Here is a 19,664-nt window from a genome sequence, read left to right as displayed (position 1 = left end):
TCCATGCAGTGATTTTACATTACAGTGATTTGCTAAAAATGCACATTTTTGAAAAACACCCCGTAACTCATAAACGGTAACAGATATCGTGTGCGGTTTTCACCATCATGGTTTGGGATAGCCTATTTAAACAAACTACAGCTCGTTTAAAAGAGCTTTCTTTTTCGAATATTAAGGTAAGATTTATTTTTCATATCAACATGGTTCCAATTTTGCTTTGTTTCGTGGCTACATGAGGTTAAAGTCTTAATTTTTTTTTTGAATTATTATAATTTTCTTCCAAGTGCTTTTAGCGATTGAAATGAAATTTGGAGGGTAATAGTTACTATGAGTTCTATATACTTTAATGCTTAAAATGTGTCGACAGATTCACAAGGGATATGCATCTGAGTTATCACTGAAACATTTAAAGAAAAACATGTGCCCCACTCACTTTCTTTTCTCGCAAAATTGCGTAGGTCATTTAACGCCGATTAAAAGTTGTATCTTGATTAATCATAATTAATAAATTAGTTATTTAATGTACTTTATTACTAAATTTCATTAAAATTTATAACACTGATGTATGTTGCTACCTACAGCAAATACCCCAAAAAAATAATGGTGTTTAGGATAATTATTACAAAAAGCCTATTTTTTAAGAGTTTTAACATTCTGTCACTTTAAAACTATGCATTTCCGCATACATGTTTATAGGAACTTTTTCTCATATTTTTTTATGAGGAATTAATGAGTAATTATCTATGTGGACTCTCTATGTGGTTTCCAAGATACCCATAGAGAACATCGTAGGAAACTCACCCTATATATAGATAGATCCCTAGAGGTGGCTCTTGGCCTGATCCACTGCGAGCTTCTCAGATCTATTGTGGTCCTCTTCTGATCCTTAGGTTAGATTCTACAGTCCTATCCTTTTTACAAATTCTAATAACTTGGAGTCTGAATCTGCCATGTAGCTAAATATAACTTTCACCCTCAACATTTCATTTGAATCGCTAAAAGCATTTGGAAGAAAATTATAAAAAAACGAAAAAAGATGAAGACTTTAACCCCCTGTAGCTACGAAACAAAGTAGATTCAGACCCATGTCAATATGAAATATAAATCTTATTGTTAAGAGACGTTTCTCCCCACGAGAGATGGTACATGCTTTTTGAAACACCCTGTATGAGATATTATATCTACTCTTCTGAAAGTTGAATTCGAGCACACATTTACAACATCCTTAACTTGTTTGTTGTGTATATTTCCGTTGTTTGTATTTGCCACAAGTCATTTACAAATATTCTACGAAATATCCCATCAAGTTCTCGGGTAGACTCGATCTACCAGTAGTTACTGGAATGGTGAGCGAATTCTTTTTCTCCCTGATCGTGGGACTGTGGCTGGATCATCTAACTCTTCCCGAAGGCGATCGCAGGTGAGAACGGATGTATCCGGTGCGGTAATCGATGACGTCACGTCCGGGAATCTGCAGCCCGTAGCGAAGGCCTCGTCTATTCCACCTAGAATTTGATAGGTTATAGTTTGAATGGGTAATTTATATATGGTGTAAGACTCTATGGTGTAATGTTTTGTATTGAAGTAATTTAGATATTTAATTCCGGTTTTACCGCAAGAAGAGGCTAATAAATATTTTTCACCTCCAGCAAGTTTTGTGCGAAAATTATATTTAGTACTATTTGCAATACAAATGTCAATTTCAACATAAATTTTAAATTATTTAAATCTTAAGTTTTTGACTTAAATAATTTTCTTTAAAATCAAGTCATTTCCGTACAGACAGAATTCAATATACTGTAATTTAAGTCGTTTTTATGATTTAAGTCTATATTTTTGATTAAAATCTTGATAATCTGGAAGTTAAGTCGGCAAAATTTAAGAGTCTATTACGTTGTACTGTTCGGGTCGCTCTTAGGGGTCGGCCAAAGCGGGTGTGCGGCCGAAGGAAATATACAGTGTGGTCCGAACTATATTCCGGAAACTTCGGCAACATATTCTGCACATGAAAATAAGTAAAAAAGTTCGTATAAATGTATGTCCTAAAATACTTAGTTTCGGAGATACAGGGTGTAGAAGTTTTATTTTTAATTCGATTTTTACCGAATTATATCTGAAGTAACGTCAATATTTGGATGAAAATTGGCGTCTGGGAGTTTTTTGATATGAGAAATTTAATTTTGATGTCAATATGACTTCTACTTGTAGAGGGCGCTACCTACATGTATTTTAATTGTTTTAAAGAATAATAACTTTTCATCCGTACCTGTATAAAACTGCTGTGTGAAAAAATATACATTTCCGTAACTTTTTACGTAAAAAATGTCTCTTGGTAAAAATAGATGCGAACAAGCGTTCTCAAGATATTTAGAATAGAAATAGTCAATACATGTCATTATTGACAAAAAATAAACACGTTGAGTATTATAGATAGTTATTTGAAACTGCTATTATAGATAGCTATATGGAACTCGAAGAGCCCCATCTATTCATTTTGACGACGGTTCGCACACTACCAAACCCCATAATTAATGAATGAAATAAAAAAAAATTGTCCGATTTAAATGAAATTTGGTATGTCGATAGATTGGATCAAGACCAACTTAACCCTGTAGGACACGTGTCACTGTGACAGTTAGTTTTGATGTAAGAAACTTCAAAAGTTGATGATGTCATTCGATCGCGACGAAATTTAGTGGGTAGGCTATGTGAGCGACGCGCGACGGTGCACACAATCCCACCCTGCAAAGTTGGATACGACGTTTCGTTTACATCTTCATCAGAGTGGGACTGACGATTTGATATTGAAGAAAAATGTAAGTCGTTTTTGGCATCATTGGGGACGGGCTACAAGATGACGTTTCTCTCGACGTTTCGAACCGATGCCTCTAAATGGACGAAATCATCAGGATTTTTCTTAATTATGAGTTGATTGGAACCAAACTCGGCACGTGGATAGAGGAATCCGAATGGAGTCCTCAGACGGACAGATGGACAGACAGACATATAAGAAGAAGTTTCACTTCAAATATGCGCACATAGTGTACACACAATTTTTTTTCCGGAAAGTACTTAAACATTTTCTTTTTAGATATACACATAGCGCAAAAAAATCCTTTATATTCATTTATATTATTAATTTATTCTTATTCTATCACGTATCAAATACAAGTTAATTAAGTATATGTAATTTGTTATATTTCTAAATATAGCAAAATTATATTTGCCAATCAAAAATGCAAAGAGACTAGATATAATCAAATAAAAGTACATAATAGTTTGAAATGTATAAACGACTGGCAGAGTCTGTATTAGAATTTCTATTTCCGTAGGTTAAAGCTTGGTATTATACGCTGGTGCTTCATTTCTATATTCGTAGTTGCCTGTGGAAATGGAACTCTAGGGATCCGTCGGGTTTTATCTTTTGTTGCGGTAGAAGGGTACTTAATTATTAAGGAAAGTCAGAAATAAACCGCTAGAGAAAAATGTTCAAATATTTGTTAATCCATTATATTAATGAATCATCTATTTTTTGTTTCTCACTGCACAATTTGTTTTATTGCATTTTTTAATATTTCAATAGTAGACACGTATTTTTTTAGTTTTTAAGAAATCTCTTTCGATGTGTAAAATTGTTATATATAATTTAAAAATTATTATTGTTCCATGCTTAGAAAATATTGTTTATAATATACATAAAACATATAAGCATTCTGAATTTTAAAGCATGCATTTTGTCTGCTAATTGAAATGGGTTTAATTTGATATGTATTATTTTATTTTTTGTAACAACAAATATGTATATAGATCAGTTTAACTGCGGTAGAGATTTATGTAGAAAGTTACACTGAGCTATCTATATGCCGTATATTTTATTTATTAAATTAGGTAGTTTTTTCTTAAAAAAAAGAAACATTTCTTTTTAATTTCACGTTTCTACAGAAAATGATACTAAATAAGTATAGAAATATGTTTTCTTTAGTACAGACATTTTTCTAGTTACCATACTTTGTTTTAAAACAAAAAAAGAAGAACATAAAATGCATGCATAAAACTAAATAATAATAAATGGGGGATTATAAGTTTTCAAGTAAACTGCTCCAACCGGTTTGCGCAAGCCATTTTGTACAAAATTTTAGATACATATCCAGGGGCGGATACAGGAATTTACTTTAACGGGGGGGCAAATAAAAAGTAATGTAGAATATGCTTTTCAGCCAAAAGCCTAATATATAACCCAATTTATAGATTGTAGGGGGGCCCATGGCCTCATGGCCCCCCCCCTTTGTACCCGCCACTGTACATATCTGTATTAAATCTAATATCATTGATTGAAAGGATTTGCGAATCCTAATGTCATAATAGGTAATGTCATTTAGGTTGCGACCTAATGTCATAATAATGTAAATTCATTTCCCTTATGTCTCAAGTAATATACTAATAATATCCTCTATCCTCGTTCTGCGGCAAAAAAGCACTCATTTTCTCTAATTCGGCTAGCGAATGCATATCGAAGATGGTATGGAACTGAAAGCGACAGTGTTGCCATATTAAAATGCAGATTAAACATTCATAATCATCAGAATAAACAACAAAAAAAAAAACCTTTTATAGGTACTAAATATTTCGTATGATCGAAGACATTCGTTTAGTTGGTTTGGAAATGACGACTATTGACATTTACTCATAAACTTCATAATTGTTAAGTCTTAACCAAAATGTAAAATACAGGGTGATCGGAATTATATTCGGGAAACTTCGGCAGCATATTCTGCAGCTAAAAACAAATAAAAAAGTTCCTTATAAATGTATGTCCTAAAATAGCGCCTGGCTTGGTCTAACAAGCATCCCACTCATTGTCTTGTCCCTTGCTGTAGTGTCGTGGCCAGGGAATTTCACCAAGACATATAACGATGCCGGACGAGGCTGCCCCTGTCCGTCATACCAGGCACCCTCTACTGACTGTGGTCATGTCTTGCGGTGTGGGGGTCTTGGCTTAACCAGCTGGACCAAGAGGAGACAACCTCACCAAGAACCTAAACCCTACGATGGCGGGACCAGGTCAAAGGGATGCGTGACTAGATTATTACTGGACTAGTCATTACTGGCCTCAACCTTGGGGCATCAGGGGGCACCCATTGTATTTACCCCTTACTTCTGCATGCGGGGCTCCGTAGAAGTGGACCGACTATCCCTAGCGACTCGTGGGAACACTATGAGATCTAGTATTAAAAACACCACCGGTGAAGCTGTCGGGAAGCCCCCTAGCGGCACTGGGAACATTACAAATGAAAGTTCCAAGGGACCAAATCCAAAGGAAACTACAGGAGGGGCGGCTGATGCTTGCTTGCTTGCTTATTGAATATTTCCATTCTAAACACCTTGGGAACGGTTAGTCGTAGCGATATTTACCAAGAGACATTTTTTACGTAAAAAATAAATGTGTATTTTTTCATCCAGTAGTTTTATACAGGTACGGACGAAATGTTATTACTCTTCAGAACAGTTTAAACACATGTTAGTGGCGCCCCTGCAAGTAGGAGTCATATTGACATCTAAATCAAAAATTTCTCGTACCAAAAAAGACCCAGACACCAATTTTTATCCAAATATAGATTCTAGGTAGTTTAGAAATTATCTGGAAAGAACTGAAATAAAAATGAAACTTTTACTACCTGTATCTCTGAAACGAAGCCTTTTAGGACATACCTTACATGCGAACATTTTTACTTATTTTTATTTGCATAATATGCTACCAAAGTTTTCCGAATACAATTCGGACCATCCTGTATACCTAACTAATAAATTGCGTCCACATGGTCAGAAATCTGCACTAACAGCAGTTAAAAATCAAGGCGAGACCGATTTTACTGAAGAACTTTTGAACTGCGCAAATTAACGATTTTTGATTACATTTTGCGATTTGTTGGCCCAATCTGGCTTGCACAAGTTACTTTGTGCAAATTAATTGAGAGTCTAAAAGGGAGCCCTACACGTAACGATATGATCTGCATGCCAAACCGTACGCTTTAGATCTCAGTTCAGACCAAGTCGATAGTGTCCTTTTCGCACTTCACGTACAAATTTTATAAAAGATAATTTTGTCAGTCTATGGTCTAGTAGAATGTGTGGTCTGTGCATTTACAAATATCAGCATGTTGAAAGATCGCAGATCTCATGTCTTCGATGAGTTCTTTATCGAGGCCGCCATTATACGTTGAGTTTTGTACTGAATCGAAGGACTGAACAGTTTAAATTTCTTCAAAATCGTTACTTGTAGGGCACCCATTAAACCTTTCTTAATATACATATACTCGATTATATGGAAGATCAATAAGAGTTTCTTTTTTTTATTTATAAATTTAAATAATAATATTAGAGGCTCAGTTTTATTAGTTAAATATTAGTCTAAGAGCTAGCAATGTTTTAGAGGGAGGATTTTAAGAAAGCTGGCTCTTTAATATATCTTTTGTTATGCTCTCTGGAATAGCTTGCGGGTCATCTGGCTGCCGGTAAACGTTGCGTTCACTACTGCGCATTGGAAGAAGACCCTATATTTTTTTAGTCCGTTAAATTCTAGTATTAAATATATATCGAGCAAGTTAAAAAATATGTAGCGCGGCGCGAAAAGTTGCGCCTATGAAGCTAGAAGTCTGAGTTCGAAGCCGGCTCGGGGTAAACTTTTAATTTTTTGTTTATATTCTGATAGTAAAGTATGAAATAATTCTGGCGATTCAAGAAAAAACAAATATTTAATACTTTACTATCAGAACATAAACGAAAATTAATTAAAAATGTTTACCCCGAGCCTGTTTCGAACTCGGACTTCTCGCTTCATAGGCTGAACGGTTTCGCACCGCGCTATGGAGACTTGCTCGATTTATTACTTCTTTTGCTCACTGTTTTGCTTATTTTCTTTTAATGCGCAGTAGTGAACGCAACAGCTATCGGCAGCTAGATGGTCCGCATGATGTTCCACAGAACATGGTAAAAATATATTAAAGAGCCACCTTTCTAAAAATTCTTGTTTTTCCGACGTTGATAGCTCCCGTACTCTATAGACTGCAGATTAAAATATGATGTGTGTCTGCTACTATTGTAGTAATCAATCTGTACAAGCTTAGGTATCGCCGTATATAGTAGATCTAGATATCGACTCTTGATCAGTAGGCTATTATGGTTTACGATTGATTTTAATAGGTTAATATTTATTACGGTTAAACTAAACCCTATATTTTTTGAGTACATGCATGAACATATTTAAAAAAAATAAAACAGACAAAATACAAACCTTATATGCAACTTCTAAACTACTAAGCGTTACTATTCCTCTACCCAACAACGAGATCACTCACATTTAACAGGACATTAGTGTTTTAGGGTGAAATTGGTAGTAGTGATGGTAGTGGTACTGGAGATGGTGACGTCAACATATGATGGTACTCCACTCTCACTGGACGTGGTGGGGCGTGGCTGGGCATTGGCCCGTCTGGAGAAGGGCTGTCTTCATTGGTACCACCACGTGATATAGAACCACATGGGCGTACGCGCGTTAGGAGAATGGAAGAGATAAAGAGAGAAAGAGATAGATAATTTAGTTAGAGGAAAGAGACAGATAGATATTAATGAGATGCGTGAATGAGAGATTAGAGTTGGTGCGTGATTAATGAGGATGATAAATGAAATAATGTTTAATGTGGAGCCTAGTAACCTTCTTGGCACTCATCAATTATTTACAGTGTCACAGTTAGTTGTTTTAGTCACCTTTTCATAAATTGCATTTTGCGCTACCAAGATAAGGACCTACATTATAAACACTAAAATCTATTTTAATGTTAATATTACCATTATTATTATTTTTTTTTTGGTTATTTACATTTTGTTTAGTTAGCTTCTGGTAAAATAAAACAACAAACATTTTAAACAAAAAAAACATTTTAGCCGTAAAAATAAATTAACATTCAAATATCCAAATTGCAATTTTTAATCAATTATAATAAATTTAAAATATTATTATAATTTTTTAATAAAATGTTGCCCTGTTTATATTATATGTTTTTAAATCGTATTTAATATTACTTTTCACAATATTCTTATTCATGATGCACATGTTCTTGTTTTAGAGAACTTAAATGCTAGAAAGAAATAACTCAAAACGTTAAGAAATGATAAAGTAATAACTTAAATGGTATTAAAAATATATGTTATATTATACCGGGTGCGTCTCAAAAGTAACTCACCTCTATAACTTTTTAATTTTACATCGAGATTTGGTATGTTGTATATTAGTATATGACATAAATTAAGATTGATTGACGTATTCAATTGTCTTCGGCCACTTCCTGTTTCACCGGAAGCCACTACAACTTTTGATTCTTAAATCACATCCTCAATATATTTTTACTATATTCTGTAGAAAATGACACACTGGATACCATATTATATGTCAACTTTTGACATTTTTGCATATTATATATTTGCATATATTTTTGCAACAATTTAACTCGAAACACCAAGTGTATGGTACCAAATTATTCGTAAAAATTTAGATAGAATTAAAAATACAATTTGGGCATCTTTCAAGCGGCCAGGACAAGTCACGAAAAACATTAGATGATCAAATTAATTTTTTCAAAGCTCCTTGATTAAAAATTAGTGATTTTAACACAGCCATGGCACTCAATATTGAAATTTAAAATACAATTTTATTTTAAGCAAAAATGTCAAAAGTTGATATATGATATGTCATTCTGTTCAGTGTGTCATTTTCTATCGAATAAAGTATAAAAAAAAAGCGGTCGAAAAGAATTGAATACGTCAATCAATCCTAATTTATGTTATATACTAACATACCAAATCTCGTTTTTTTATCTGAAAAAATAAAAGTCATAGGGGTGAGCCACTTTTGAGACGCACCCGGTATATAGAATGTTAGACTTAACATAAAATAGTTGAGCTCCTCGAAATATAAATAACATGTTCCTATTGAATATATAAACCAATCTATTAAAAATTCATTTTTATTGATAGTGTGCTACATAATGTTATATTAGATTTTTTATCGTAATATTCATACTCCAGCGCAACCAAAATAGCGGGTAATAAGAGCTTCAAAGTAATAAAATAACGTTAATATCAAAGCACAACAACTATGAAGTTAATGTACTTTTCAAATATTATATTGCGTTAATATTTAACGTCATGCCATGAAATGTAGCATAAAATTTTATTTTAAAATAACAACCTCTTTTTATATACTAGAATTTAGTAAGTGTTTTAATGTGTGTTTAATTTAACATGAATTCACATTGAGTATAAATAATAGAGAAAATAGTTAATTTTATATTTACTTCGAATGAAAAGTTAATTTTTAATATTTTTTTTAACCGCCTTAACTGCTTGTTGTCAGTTACAGAATACAATGAATGTGTATGAAGTGTTTAGAGGGAGTTCGTGTAAAGATCTCGAGACATGTGAATTTTTCTACAAGATTTTGATCAGTGATGTGCTAGGTGATTATAACACTATGTAAATAAAAAGCAATCTCAACCTACCGCATATGTATATTGTTCAATCTAGTACAAAGGTTTAAAAATATTTCATAATTTTTATAACACAAGCAATATTTAAAAATTATTGTCAGGACAGGGGAACGATTCGGGACATATCTAAAATTTTGTATTCATATCTACAGTATATCTACAATTTATACAATTATTGTCTGGTTTTCTTGGATGTCAATTAATTTTGCTTGGAAAAATATATATCTATGGTTTAACTTACTGTTTTTAGTTTTTTAATTTTAAATCTATTTTTTAATATGTAACCAATTTGTGACATCCAAGAAAATGTTTAAAAATTAATGTTCTCTAAAAATATCTACGGAACACTTCTATCTTATCTTGTACAACATTAAGAGTACGACGCAGCCTACTACGCATACATACATTAGTTCACGTTTTTTACCCCTGTTAGGGGTAGGCATACTAAAAATGGAAAAAGAAGAATTTAGCTAATCAATCTGATCTATCTAGAACAAATGAGCTTAATGGGTCTTTATGACTGCAATGTGTGTAATTTGTGTTCAAAGTGTGATGCTTTTACTCCAATATTTATTGGATATATAATAATTTATTAAAAAGGTATATCACCGTAAACAGATATCTAACAGTTCTTAAATTTTATACAAATTTTAATAATTAAATTAAGATTAAACTGTAGAGGCGGCCTCATTTTTGTGGGTTTCTCGTATATAAGTAGAGATACAAAGATGCGATTTTTACATCACTGTGCTACATTTTTATGGAACTAAAGATGCAACGCAGATTTATTCTAACCTCCCTTGCTTTATCAAATACAGGACTATTTTGAAAATGTTGAATTTTTTTACTTCCTTCGTACAGTATAACTTTAGTAGTCCGGGTAGATATCGTTCCAGCATATGACCGGATTATCGAGGTGTCTAGAGTCTGGAATTACTGGAGCTACTTAAATTTATTTCTTTAGAAAATGAAAACAAGTCAAAGATTTTCAAAAATAACGTTTATTAATCTAAATTATAGATAAATACTAGTTTCCCATAAAAAAACTAATTCCTAGCTGCGTTGCAGCACGGTATGAACAGTTAATTGGTCTTTGGATCTTTTAATATGGATCTGATTTTTCATCTTGATGAACTTATCTGCGTTGTATATTTGCTCTTTGCATATTGTTATAGTATCTAGAACAACAGATCTAAACTTTTTCCTAAAACGGAATAACGGCAGTGACATCTCTGGAACATAACAGTAACATTCCTGGCCACATATCGTCAAAAAAAAACGTGATTTGTGCCCTAACTTGAGTTAATACATAACTTATTATATATGTTACTGTAAATGTTCGAAATGCGGTAAAACCTAGGATAAGCGCGCTAAACCCAAGGTTTACCAAAAGCATGTGGTAAAATCCCGAAAATTATTTATTTTGCTTCCATTTCGGACTTTTACCGGACCCAAACATTAAATCTTAGGTTTTACCACACCGCATTGGTAAAAGTACGAATAAGCAAGTGGTAGTAAAAACCAACCAACCCCACCAAATAACCACCTAACCAATGCATTAACACCCCCCAAATAACCAGGCTAACCAATGCATTAACACCCATATTGTTGCTATAAGAAAAATAATTCGTACTTTTACCAAGGCGGTGTGGTAAATCTTAAGATTTACTGTTTGGGTCCGGTAAAAGTCCGAAATGGAAGCAAAATAAAGAAGTTTTCGGGCTTTTACCACTTGCCTTTCGTAAATCCTAGGTTTAGCGCGCTTATCCTAGGTTTTACCGCATTTCGGACATTTACAGTGACATATATATAACCAACATTTGACGTCAAATAAAGTATTCGATTGTTTTGATTACCTATTTTAAACCGGTTGCCTATGTTAGAAAGTGAAATAATGCATTTTTACCTTGTTTATGGCAAGAAGTATCAAGTATGTTATATTTTTAGAAAACTAATAACAAGGCAAATAAAATAGTGATATATGCATATATATCTGTATATTAGTGCATACTAATATACAGGATATCCTATTTAAAAAAAAGTAAGTTTGGGTCAGAATTCAAGAATGGGAGCTCGCAGAAAAAAAATCTAGTGCCACTGAATTATACGTGACAAATTCTATTCAGTTTTCACCTTTTCGATAAGTTATAAAATAACCCAGATACGAAGAGATAGAAAAATGCAACATTTTAAATTTCAATTTTTAATTTTTAAATTTCCGGAACTTAGAGGGCTAGAACAAATCTGCATGTAGCATCTTTAGTTACGTAAAAAATTAGCACATTGATGTAAAAGCTGCATCATTGTAGCTCTACTCATAGAGCGAGAAACCCTCGCTCGAAATGGGACATCCATTGTAACTAATATAATTATATTAGTTACAATTAATATATATTAATATTATGCAGGGTATAAAAATAGTTTACCAAACTTTAGTGGGTGATCCTACATATAAAAATGAAAGAAAGAGTCTTGTGAACATGACCTGAGATGCTTATTGGGGAAGTAACAGCTCTTGAAAGTCTTTACAGGCCTCACTTGAAATATAGCTTGTATTTTTTTAGATTATACCTGATATGTAATTACATTATTAATTGTTTTCAAATTTCTACTACTTACATTACATATCAAAAATTCCATTCTCATGATCTTGCTAAGGCTACTATTACACTATCAAATTTCTTTGTCAAAGATTTTATTTTATCTAAGAATTTGATAGTGTAATATGTGTGATATTATAAAATATTGTTTATGCAATATATTGTATAAAAGATCTTCGATAAAGAAATTTGATAGTGTAATAGCGGCCATTAAAATCGAAGAATCATAATCCTTAAAGGCAAATACCAAAATTTGGTTTCATAAGCGGTTCGCCAACAACCAAACCAAACAAAGCAAAAAACACCCTTCATGAGTAAAAGAACTTTAGCATTTAATCCCATATGTTGAAATTACTATATCCATTAGGCTAAAAAAGTTTTATGAAAAACTACTCACTGCCCTAATGGGAAGTGACCTTTCAGCTACTTTTAAATTTAATAAAGTTTTGGCGTTAAAATGTGTTGGAATACCAAAAAAAGAAAACGAAATATGTTATATTTATCTACCATTTTGAGGGCTGTAACTGCTTAGGGAAGCGTATTAGGGCTTCCATAGAAACATTTTGTATTACCTTGCACTTGTGCACACATTTTGTTACACCTGCACTGTATCAAAATCTATAAAATAGAATAGTTATTTTTTGTCAACACTGCTGCGCTAATCCAAGGGAGACCAACTAGTCAGCGGTTCTTGCAATGCAAGTAGAAGATTTATCTATTTCGTTTTATTTTTATCTGTAAAATCATCCACTGAAGTTTGGTACACTATATTTTAAATCCTGATATAAATAATGATTTCTAATACTGTATAGTAATTATTAGTAAATAACCGTTAATATATTTTTGAGTATATTATGATTAATGCAAAAATATAGTTATATTCCTTGTTATAAAATAAAATACTGCATAAATAGTTTTTCTTGTGGTATTTAGTGTTATTATAAAAGTATAGTGTAGGACTCTACTGTAAAGGGTAAGAATTTAGTATAAACATAGAAACACTATAGATTTTATAAAATTAACTCAAAAGGACAGACGCATACAGTACAATTTTGTTCATGCAGACGTTTTACAATATATATATATATATATTAAACAAGGCTCAAGTTAGAGTTTACTTACCTCGCACTGTGTGTTAACATGATGATATTTCTGTAACAAGACAATATTGTAGCACATTTTCTAGCATTAAGGAATGCATAATATATTAAGATATGATCAACACCTTCTTTTTTAAAAAAGTATATATAGAGAAACTGAGAATCGCTCTTGTTTATTAATGCGTGTAGTTTTGTCTTATGATAACTTTTAAAATGTCATATTTGAAATTTTATTCATATTTTCTAATATCACATTATTATATATTTTATCATATTTATTTTGTTGCAAGATTTACTTTACAATATTTCATTTGTAATGATAAAATATGCAACACTCACGCCAGTTAAATCTATTTATCATCGTAAACAGATGTAAATATGTATAAAATGTTTTAAATTTGCTGTTTACAAATTTCAATTTTTTATGTAATATTTATTCATGGTGCCGATAATATCTTCGATAAAACAGTAATAATCAAATTATATAGGGATATAGTGGTGCAATACAAGTGCAATATAATGATTTAATATTAAGTGATATATAAGCTTACTGTGACGTTGCGTTTTAAAGGTAATTTATATACCTTTTATTTCAATAATATTATAATATTAATAAGTTTGACGTTGGAGTCATAAGCATTGTAAAAATAATTTACTTTTATACAAATTGAGAATTATATGTTAACACACTTCATATTTTAAGATATTATATATATGTTTTTAATCTGTCTAAGAAATTATAAATCAATTAAATCGTGACAAATAGAACAATAGTAATAAAACAATTTTAAAATGTAGATACATATATTTTCTCAATCTGTACGTTTCAAAAAATGTTCAAAAAATACCGAAAAACTACAGCAAAAATCTGGCTTACAAAAACTGACCTTGCCATTGGTGATACGAGTGGATATTCTGCAAACAAGATTTGTATTTCGGAATAGAATCTGTTGCACTGTACATAGTTTGAAAAATAAACTTTTAAAACTTAAAACTTTTTTTTTTGTTTCAAAAAACATGTGCCATCTCTCGTGGGGAGATTCCTCACGTAAAAATAAGATTTATTTTTCATCTTTATACCGGGTGCGTCTAAAAAGTGGCTCACCCCTATAACTTTTTTATGTTTTTCAGATAAAAAACGAGATTTGGTATGTTAGTATATGACATAAATTTGGAATGATTGACGTATTCAATTGGTTTCGGTCACTTCCTGTTTCACCGGAAATGACTACAACTTTTGATTTGGCACTCTCGGTATTTTTTTACTTTATTCGATAGAAAATGAGACTTTGAATAGAATGCCACATCATATTATGTCAACTTTTGACATTTTGGCTATGGTTTATTGGAAATTGTAACATGCGCTTCATAACGACAATTTGACTCGAAATACCAAGTGTTGTAACGTTTTTAGTTCGTTACATGTCTTTTTTATATATAATATATGATGTCTGGGCCTATCATCACCGGATTCCCTATCGTTCAGGCCGGATAGTTTATTTGACGCGTAATTTTTACGTTCCCTAGTCGCCAACCCTGTTATCGTTCGACACAACCCTGTTATTGCTCTGAGGAGGCGCTGTCAACATCGCTTCTGTCAACTGTCTCCGTGCTTAACCTCACTTTGTTTTGACGCTCTGTTGTATCCCAGCTTTTAGAAATGGTGATTATTTAAATCTTGCTGTATAATCTGAATCAGCTGCTATTTCAAAGCAACAGGTAAAGATGAAATATTATCCTTTTAAATTCGATATTATTATTGAATATTTTTAGGGTAGAGTTACGGATGTCCCAACTTGTATATGTGTTTTGCTGGCACGTTGGCGTCCCTTTTCTTTTGTCCTCCAGAATGTCACATGGAAGAAAGGACATGTTGTTTATTATTTATTGAGCCCTCGGAAGTATTTCGAGGTAGGTTTATTTTGTTTATTAGACCTTCTTAGGTTTTAAACAAGAGTTTCATATTTTTAGGGTCCAAGGTACGGACTGTGTCCAAGTACGGACTGTGTCCAAGGTACGGACTGTGTCCAAGGTACGGACTGTGTCCAAGGTACGGGTAGTGTCTTATATACAGACATTATCTTATGTACAGATGTCCTGGGGACGAGTGTCCCCAGTAAGAATGATTTTTTTCTTACATATAAGTGCCACAGCGTGGATGTAGCTTGAGTCCCATGCTGCTTCACTCCCATTTCTAAGCCTAGTCAGTAGCTACGGCTGTAGTGATTCACGGTGTCCTCAATCTGGCCCCTTTTGTTGTTTTGGCCAACAGGATCGCCGACAGACAGTAGAGATGCTAGACCACCTCACGCTGCTACTGTTTGAAGCAAGGTTACATAAAAGAACAGCTAAGTGTATATTTAAGTTCTAGTTTTACATTTAACATCTAAAATATTTTCAGTCTTAAACAGTAACGTACATTTTAAATAATATCGTACAGACTATATTTAGTGGTTAGATTATTAAGAACATTTATGTCGATGCAGTAGTTACAATGTGATTTAGATTTTATGTTTCATTATATTACGCCTTGTAATAGTATTACTTTCTATAGATATTATTATTGCGCTATATTAACAGATGAATAACGAGACATAGATTCTAGAATCTACAGGTTGCAACACATCAGATTTAACACCGCATAAAATTTAACAATTTAAATAAAGTAATGCTACTTTTATTATATTTTCTATAACGTTACACGCATTGTATTTTTTCATAGTCTTTTCATAGAACATATTTAATATTATTTACATACATAGTTTTACTCAACAAATAACCACTATAATAATTATTAAAATTGTACAATGCTATTTACCATCAGAATTCATCATGAATAAATATAGTCATTAGTTTTAAGTATTATACAACTGTGTTTTCTTTCTCTGTACACGCCTGGCGCCCAATATCTATATATCTTTTGTTAATTATTACTGATTAATTTTCTCTTCGCTACTGACCTTATCCACGACTGCTCTCCGATGAAAAGCTGCCGTTCGCAGTGGTAGTGGTTTAAAAAAACGCTACAGTGTGTGATATAAAATTATTCGTAAAAAAACATTTTCCAAATATGCCAATGAGTCTCCCTCGTCTCATTTGAAAAAAATGCGTTATGATAAAAAATACGATTTGGACATCTTGTATCCGGCCAGGACAAGACACGAAAAACACTAGACGATCAAATCTATTTTTCCAAGGCTCCTTGATTAAAAATTAGTGTTTTTAACACAGTCGTAGGATAGATTGAAATTTAAAATACAAATAATGAAATGTGTGCGAAAATGTAAAATGTTGACATATGTCATTCTATTCAGAGTGTCGAATAAAGTAAAAAAATACCGATGATGCGATTTAAAAATCAAAAGTTATAGTCATTTCCGGTGAAACAAAGAGTAGCCGAAAACAATCGAATAAGTCAATCAATCCAAATTATGTCATAATATACTAACATACCAAATCTCGTTTTTTTTATCTGAAAAAATAAAAAAGTTATAGGGGGTAAGTCACTTTTGAGATGCACCCGGTATAGGTCCGGTTCTGCTTTGTTAGGTAGCTACAGGGTGTTAAAGTCTTAATCTTTTTTCGATTTGTAGTAATTTTCTTCCAAGTACTTTTAACCTTTCTAATGAAATTTTGAAGGTAAAAATTACTATAAATACGACATATTTTAAAGCTGAAAAAGTGTCGACATATTCACGAGGGAAGCCCAAAAGCATACACGTTACTGACTTATTTTCCTTGTTAGCAAAATAGTGTAAGCAGTTTAATGCCGAATAAAGGTTTTTTCTTGATATTTTGTCGATTTCGGCCTCCTCAGGTAAACGCAATTTTATTAATTTGCCTTGATACAAGCCTAATAGCAACCTTTAACAAATTTTAATATCATTAACTTACGAAAGTTTTAAATAAGTATTCATTGATTTCTCATCAAAAAATATGAAAAAGAGTTTCTATAAACATGGGTATGGATATGCGTGGTTTTAGAGTTTAACTTTTTAAAATTATTTTTTTTTAAATTATCTTAAATGCCATTATTTTTTTATATGAAAGTACTGTAGGTTGGACTAATGATAATAATAACTAAAAGTAATAATATTTAAAGAGGAGGCCATCAAGGAGGCCAAATTCGACAAAATATCAAGAGATAACTTTTAATTGGTCTTAAACGGCCTACACAATTTTGATACCAAAAGAAAAAGTCAGTGGCGCACATGCTTTTTTTTTAAAATATGCATATGGATTATGCACGTCCCTGATGAATTTATCGGCACTTTTTAGCATTAAAATACTTATAGTAACTTTTACCCTCAAACTTTTATTCGAATCACTAAAAGTACTTGGAAGAAAATTAGAATAAATCGAAACATTATTAAGACTTTAACACCTTGTAGTTACCAAAGAAAGCAGAATCGGACCTATGTTGATATGAAGAATAAATCTTATTTTTACGTGAGGAATCTCCCCACTAGATGGCGTTTTTTAACGTTTTTTAAAACACCCTGTATGTAATATTTTTCTAAATATTATTAAAACTAATAAGTCAAAAAAATCTTTATTAAAAAAATAGAAACACACTATATTTTGCAAAACACACTGTTATTGTTTAAAACGTGCTTCACTACAAAAAAACAATTTTGTGAATCAATCAAGTGATCAAATACGACTCTTTCACATGTAGTTGGTGTTATCTATAATAGAGAGTACTTAGATATCGCGTTCAATTTTAGAAATGTGTTCAATTTAATTACTTAATAAAATAGAAAATATAAAAAATTACCTTAAAAGCCTGGTGATGTAGTCTGGCCAATTATCAGGGAACATAACCAAGAAGAAACCCACAGCTATGAGAATCATACCAGCCAATTTCATACCCTCAAATTGAGCACCATATAAAACTACGTCCAGAGCTAAAAGAACATTTCTATTGTGTAATGGTAGTAATAAATATTATTATCTGTATATACCTGCAGAAACAGGGACCGCTGTAATAAGACCCAAAGTTATAAACATGTCGTATGTCAGGGCGACGCTAAAGTTTCCGAGCAAATTGGCAACTGAAACGAAATAGAATTACAAGACTTTTATTATTGGATGTTGTATAAACAGAAACACGTTTAAAGGAGACAAGCGAAACAAGTTCTATTTGGAAAACTTGTTCAGTTGTACTGTATTAAATTTTGTTATAAAGTTATATACCTCAAAAAGCATAACATATAAGTTAATACAACTTTAAAATAAGTTTCCTGTTTGTTATTCATGGTCGAAGTTTTACGAAAAATGAATGACAGGGAAGTGAATGAAAATGGATGTTAAATTGAAATATAAGGAAATCACAATAAATCAAAGGTTATAGCAACATATTAAAGCAAAACAAATTTAAAAACAAGATTTATAATGTGATTAAAAAGTAAAAGTATGACATTTATATAGAGAAATTCGATACAAATAAAAATCACCACGTAGGAGTGGTTATGGAGAGTTGAATTAAAAAAACAGTTAACATAAAATCAGTTTATCTTGCATAACTACGCTATGTTTTGCCATGAAATCAAATAAAACAAATCATCATCATCATCATTTCAACTTACTCAACCATTTCCAATTATAATGTAGCTTTCCTCACATATTTAGATAATCTCTTTGTAGTTGGGCCCATTGTTGTATATTGTTGGCTATGCGGGCCAAAGTCATCCCTGTTAATTTCCTACAAATATCTATCATGTTTCCATTTAAGGTTTAATTTTTTAGGTTTCTTAATTCCTCGTGGGTACTATGCTGTAATTTTTGTGGTCCATCTGCTATCCATCCATTTCTGGTAGTAGAGATCTCGAGCTGTGTATTAGTTGTCTCAAAAATCTATATATTCTTCTACTATTTCCAGTGTTGTGTTATTTATTAGAATGCCTTTTCTGTCTACTATAATAGTTCATTGTACATTACTTTCTTCTTCTTTGCGTGCCGTCTCTTTCGTGGAGGTTGGCGATCACATTACCAAAATCTTCACGATTCTCGGCTTTCCTTATGAGTTCTTCAAAAGTTAGGTGAGTCCAGCTTCTGATGTTTCTCAACCAAGATAGTTTCTTCCTGTCGAGACCTCTCTTTCCTTCAATCTTACCCTTAACTATCAATTGTAAGATGTGGTATTTTTTATTTCTCAATATATGCCCTAAGTATGATGTTTTTCTTATTTTTACTATATTGAGCAATTCTCTTTCTCTGCCTATTCTGTTGTAGACTTCGGTATTTGTGATATGGGCTGTCCATGAAATTTTAAGCATTCTTCGATATATCTATGTTTCGGACGATTCGAGGCGATTCATCTCTTGAACTTTCTGTGTCCATGTTTCTGCTCCGTATAATAGGATTAACCAAATATAACACTTAACGAGACTAGTTGTCAACTCTAGGTCCAATCTGGGGTT

The 19,664-nt window shown here is 32.2% G+C and overlaps 1 protein-coding gene across 1 annotated transcript in view; it reads right to left on the bottom strand.

The window, feature by feature from the left end:
* Positions 1-1,157: 1,157 nt before the first annotated feature.
* LOC115886867 (putative thiamine transporter SLC35F3) overlaps positions 1,158-19,664 on the bottom strand; it is an 84,872-nt gene continuing 66,365 nt past the window's right edge. The window contains exons 8-11 of the mRNA XM_030906191.1: positions 18,207-18,296; positions 18,020-18,149; positions 13,265-13,294; positions 1,158-1,505 (exon numbers count right to left, since the gene is read on the bottom strand). Coding sequence (XP_030762051.1) covers positions 1,391-1,505; positions 13,265-13,294; positions 18,020-18,149; positions 18,207-18,296 — 365 coding nt within the window. The 3' untranslated portion in view covers positions 1,158-1,390. The remainder of the gene's footprint in view (positions 1,506-13,264; positions 13,295-18,019; positions 18,150-18,206; positions 18,297-19,664) is intronic.

Source organism: Sitophilus oryzae, unplaced genomic scaffold, assembly GCF_002938485.1.
Source record: "Sitophilus oryzae breed Bouriz unplaced genomic scaffold, Soryzae_2.0 scaffold_499_pilon_pilon, whole genome shotgun sequence".
Classification (NCBI taxonomy): domain Eukaryota; kingdom Metazoa; phylum Arthropoda; class Insecta; order Coleoptera; family Curculionidae; genus Sitophilus; species Sitophilus oryzae.
This window is presented reverse-complemented; position numbering and strand designations above follow the sequence as displayed.